The 6000-nt window shown below is 34.7% G+C and overlaps 1 protein-coding gene across 1 annotated transcript; it reads left to right on the top strand.

Moving 5' to 3' along the window:
• The first annotated feature begins 1840 nt into the window (after positions 1–1840).
• On the top strand, positions 1841–5331 carry LOC132728044 (uncharacterized). The gene is made up of 2 exons (XM_060713652.1): positions 1841–2202; positions 2900–5331. The coding sequence occupies exon 2, from the start codon at positions 2901–2903 to the stop codon at positions 4998–5000; it is 2100 nt and encodes a 699-aa protein (XP_060569635.1). The 5' UTR covers positions 1841–2202; position 2900; the 3' UTR covers positions 5001–5331.
• The last annotated feature ends 669 nt before the right edge of the window (positions 5332–6000 follow it).

The following is a 6000-nucleotide window of genomic DNA, read 5'->3' as shown; positions in this document are numbered from 1 at the left end:
GTGTTAACAAGAGCGATCAGTGATCACATGTGTCGCCTCATGATGGCCAATTTCATGTTGGGACAAGTTTTGTGACAGACAGACGGACAGTGCACAACTAGACTTGGTACTGATCATTCCTGTAAAGATTGGATGAAATTGCACCAGTAGTTTATGAGGAGTAGTCCGGACAAGCTTTTGTGTATCTGGCAACACACAGAAAAAAACACCTTTTTTATCAAAGGGCCATAACTCGGCCAAAAGTCATTCAACTGCAAAACCCGTGCACTATGCGCAAGGACTAGAGCTACAGATCAATCCTGTAAAGTTTCATTGAAATTGCATTAGTGGTATAAGAGAAGGAGTCCGGACAAACTTTAACAAGAGCACCGCTAGGCGGAGCATTATATGCCCGAAAGTGTTGTTTTTTTTTTAATAAGGATGAAGCATTTATAAGACATGGGAATAAGCTGTTCATCCTATAAAATTTTACAGCTGTAGGTTGATTAATACTTAAGTTATTAATAATGACCTTAACCTTTGACCTTTTGACCCCAAAATCAATAGGGGTCTTCTACCTTATATGGACAATCATCCTAAGAAGTTTGAATATTGTTGGCCAATTGGAACTTTAATTATGCTCTAGAAACTGTTTTCAGTATTAAGGTAAAAGTGACATTGACCTTTGACCTTTTGACCCCAAAATCAATAGGGGTCTTCTACCTAATATGGACACTCATCCTATGAAGTTTGAACACTGTGGGCCAAATGGAACTTAAGTTATGCTCCGGAAACTGTTTCCAGTATCAATGTAATAGTGACCTTGACCTTTGACCTTGTGACCCCAAAATCAATAGGGGTCTTCTTCCCAATATTGACAATCAACCTATGAAGTTTGAACACTGTGGGCCAAATGGAACTTAAGTTATGCTCCGGAAACTGTTTCCAGTATCAATGTAATAGTGACCTTGACCTTTGACCTTGTGACCCCAAAATCAATAGGGGTCTTCTACCTTATATGGACAATCATCCTATGAAGTTTGATCATTGTTGGTCGAATGGAACTTAAGTTATGCTCCAGAAACTGTTTTCAGTTTTAAGGTCATAGTGACCTTGACCTTTTGACCCCAAAATCAATAGGGGTCTTCTACCCAATATGGACAATCATCCTATGAAGTTTGAACATTGTGGGTCAATTGGAACTTAAGTTATGCTCCGGAAACCAAATTGCTAACGGACGAACGGACGTACGGACGGACAGACAGACGGACGCCAGGGGGTATAACATAATATGCCCTTTCGGGCATATAAAAATAAAAATTATTAAAGGGCCATAACTCTCACAAAAATCATTCAACCGGAAAATTCTGACAATATGCACAACTAGACTTGGTACTGATCATTCCTGTAAAATTTGGATGAAATTGCACCAGTAGTTTATGAGGAGTAGTCCGGACAAGTTTTGTGACGGACAGACAGACAACGGAGAAGTGATCCCTATATGTCGCCACTACTCCGTAGAGGTGACACAAAAACCCAAATGTTGAAGCTGTATGACGCACCACTCTGCGGTCAGGTGAGTTAAAAATATTTCAGTATTCATGCATCAGTCACATCAACACTGCAGATAGGGAACATTAATATGAGCCGTGTCACGACAAAACCAACATAATTGGTTTGCGACCAGCATGGATCCAGACCAGCCTGCGCATCCGCGCAGTCTGATCCGCGCAGTCTGATCAGGATCCATGCTGTTCACTAACAAACTCTATTACAAATAGAGAAACTGATAGCGAAAAGCATGGATCCTGATCAGAGTGGGCGGATGCTCGAGCTGGTCTGGATCCATGCTGGTCGCAAACCCATTATGTTGGTTTTGTCATGACGTGGCTCAATTATACACTTGAATGGAAACTTGTTCTAGACTAAAAAAACAACCTTTCAGCTTGTGGAGAGACCATATTATTCAGGAAATTTTTCTGAAACAAGTCTAATTATATTTATTGTCCCTGATGATTACAAAATACAAGGAAATGTTATAAAAATCTTATTCAAGTTACTCAAGTTCTCATTTCCCAGTAAATATAATCCTACAATTTTAATATATTTCCGTTTCAAAAAGTTTTCAAGGAAGTTAACGTGTATAAAATTATATATAAGTTGATACTTTTTTTCAAGATTATTGTTGATTTTTCTATATTATTTCGACATACAACATTCAAAGTAAGTTTAAAACCTTATTTCTTAATACACAATTTTTCATTTATACAGAACAAATTATGTAAGAAAGTAGTTCAAGCAATATTTTAGACAGTGCTTTTAATTTTTGTGCCTCCCTTTCATCAATCTCAAAAAAAGAAAATATTTGTTTAAATAAATTATGTATTTTAATTAAACAGAAATATAAATAATTATGTTTTACATTATAATGTATTTTTACAATAAATTGTGGTGTTATATAAGGTATCAGGTCATATGAAAAGGAATATTTTCTCTTGATTATTTTCAAGAAATTTAAATAAAAAATTCAAAGGAAGTTTAAAACTTTATTTTATATACAAACTTTCTCATCAATATGGGATGATTAATGTAAGAAAGTGTTACATGAATATTCGAATGAGTGTTTAATTTTAGCATCTCTCTTATATCCAAATTATCTGAACAAATATTAAAATTAACATACTAGTAATAGAGGAAAAAAAAAGACCACAAACAAATAGAGACAAATATACAATATTCTTGATAAAAAATTGATATCTAAACCAAATTATATATCTAATGTTTCATAATGCCCAGATTGGCACTCCTGTTCTGTTCTGTTCTAGGACATAAAGGACAAATAAGTAACAAGTAGAAGTATGTGATAAAATCAATTTGACTGCTGACTATAACAATTTTCTCTTTTACTAATATATTACAGAATGTTTCAAGAACCTGACTACAGAGAAAACTTATCATTGATGTTATCAGAGGTTTTACATGACATTGGTGTCAATGAAAGAACTGTGATGGAAAGGAGAAGAGCACGCATGCTGACAGAGACTATGTTGAATATCATGTACAGGCTAACTGATGAAAACTTCACTCGCTATTCTCTAGGGAGTCTGAGTGAAGGTACAACTACTATAGGACTTCAATCAGACATTGATATTCTAGGATCTTTTAATGATTACAATATAATACAAGACTGGTCAGAGTGGGAACATGGCAAGATTAACTTCCTCATGATACAGGATGAGAACACTACTCCTGGGTATTGTTTCTTACAACTACTCAGAGTTGATGTACCTCTCCCTCTCACTGTCATTCCTAATGAACACCATATTACTGACAGAAGAGGAAGAATATTGCTTAAAAACACATTCATAAATCATTGTCTTCAAGGTGGTGAGCAGCGGCATGGACCATCTATTGCTTTACAAGGAGAACCTGGATTTTGTGATAGAGACAAAGTATTTGCTATACGTTGTAAATCATGGCCTCAATCAGCATCAGGTTGGTTAGATAGACAGGGTATTGGCAGATGGCCAACACAAGAGATGAGAAGATATGCAGCCAGTACTGGGTTTTTTGTTGTTCCAACTGGAAGTAAGGTCAGTGAATATCCTGAACTGGAATGGAGAATATCTACATCATTAACAGAAAGATGTCTTATGACTAATCTAAATATAACACAAATAAGGTGCTATGTACTATTGAAAATGATTCTTAAGTCCTTCCTTAATCCTCAAGATGAAATCAACATATCAAGTTTCATGTGTAAAACAGTTCTATTACATTGTATAGAAAACACAGAGTCGGAAATATGGAAAGAAAACAATTTATATACATGTTTAATATACTGCTTATTGGAATTACACAGTTGTGTACAAAATGAATGTTGTTCACATTTCATTATACCGGAAAATAATTTGATGGCAGGGCAATTTACAGCTGAGACAAAACATGAACTTTCAAAAAATATTTGTGATTTTATACAGAATGATAGACAACGGTTACTTAGTATTGATATTGATGATGTTGGTCATAGACTTCAAGTTAAACTGAACAGGGTACCACATGCAATTAACTATTTTCCTTCTCTTGAAATATATGAAACTGTTATGATGGGGTTATATATAAACATTGCAACTAGCATAAGTTATCAGCATATGCATTTTTTAAAACATTTACACAATAAAAACTTTAGAACAATAAAACAATATGTAGGTAAACTAACTACCTTCAATGATAATGGTAATAGATTACATCATGCTGCTTTCAAACTTCTAGCACCTTTTTCTTTTACCACATATGGATCTATCCTAGCATCTTACAGCATTGGTGAAAATAATCAAGTGTCACCTCAAGCATTGGTTTGGCTATCAGCTGGTTTAAACTCAGATGTCTCATCTAGCAGACTTAAACTGGCTTCAGTGTTTTACAGTACAGGAGATATGGAGAAAGCTGAACTAATTCTGAGGCACACAGAACAACAATATTACTCCTATCCTGTTTTACCTATCTGTCACTGCCATCATAAGTTGACAGTAGCAGTAACAGAAGAATTCAAGAGATTATGTGGTGAGCAAAGTGAGAACTGTATCAAGCATATTACAGCATTTTGTGTAAGATTTATACAGGGAGAGATCAACTGTGTTCCTCATGAACTACAGTATGAAATGTTCAGATCTACACAAGATGACATGATACACGGAGATGAGCATGAAGACTGGATGGACTGGGCTGTAGTTGATTCTCTACCTTTCTTGTATTTCCTACAATACAAGATCTATCGTCATCTACAAAGACATCAAGATCAACAACAAGCACTTGGTAAACTTATCAGAACCATAGAAACAGATAAAACCCTCAGACATAGAGAAACAGCTCTAAACATTTTAGGACAATGTATGGAACAAGAAAACAGACCTCAAGTAGCATTAAATTGCTACATGCTTTCTCTTCGACAAAGGGCAAGGAACAATGTTGCAAACATCCATATATGTAAGCTCCTTTCTGGCTTACTGGCTAGCCAATAAACATAGATAAAAAAAAAGAATGTATGAAGACTTTAGTTTTCAATGATATCAAACAGCTAAAATGACAAAATATAGGCCCGTCGTTACACTTTTTATCACATATTATTTTGTGATAATAATTACTTATAATGACATTAAACAAGTTAAATTGAAAGAATGATGCCAACTTCATTGACTTGGAATATCTGACTTTACATTTAAGAGTTAAGAGCATATTGTGTAGAGGACCAGTATTGCTTGTGAAAATGTATTTAAAATTTTGGTTTATAAGGTGAAGTTTTTTCAAAGCTTTTTTTTTTATACAGTAGTCAAAACAGTTTTAGCTTCTATTGTTGGCAATATTTATTAAAAGTCTTGCTTTATAAATGTTTCTTGTAGTTCTTGTTCTTATTTTATAGTTTGTACCCAGTATACATCTGTATATAGTCAAGTGTGTACCCTGTACATTAAATGACCCTGTTTAATGCAGTCATCAGCCACAATTGTCTCAGGTCAATAAGAATAATGAAATAGTCAACTGTAGAATGTACAAAACAATACAAGAGGGCTATAATGGCCCTATATCACTCAACTTAATTTCTAGAAAAAAAGTCACAATTCTTAAATGCTAAAGCAAGTCATTAGGAGGGATCAATTTGGATCAAAGGGGTATGATTAAATCAATTTGTATAGGTGTTCACTAGGCAATGCTATTATAATAGAAGATTTTTTGTTGTTTTTACTATATAAATGTGAGGAAAATCAATGACCCCCTGGGGCAGGGGCCAATTTTGACCCAAGGGCTATAAATTTGAACAAGAGCAATATCAACAAGGCCATCCCCCGCCGAATGTGTTTGCTCATTGGAAGAATGTATATATAGTAGAGTAGAATAATTCAATTTTAAGAGGTCTTTTGGTAATCAAAACTGATGGCTGAAGTGATTACAGATTTGAAACCTATGTGAATACTGATGGCTGACAATAACAAAGGGCAATAACTGAAAAATAATGCAGGATAG

The sequence above is a fragment of the Ruditapes philippinarum genome, unplaced genomic scaffold (genome assembly GCF_026571515.1).
Source record: "Ruditapes philippinarum isolate M1 unplaced genomic scaffold, ASM2657151v2 ctg28_1_1_1_1, whole genome shotgun sequence".
NCBI lineage: Eukaryota > Metazoa > Mollusca > Bivalvia > Venerida > Veneridae > Ruditapes > Ruditapes philippinarum.
This window is presented reverse-complemented; position numbering and strand designations above follow the sequence as displayed.

Bases quoted from the DNA above. Each gene is read 5' to 3' on its own strand.
- LOC132728044 (XM_060713652.1), top strand. From the start codon at position 2,901: ATGTTTCAAGAACCTGACTACAGAGAAAACTTATCATTGATGTTATCA.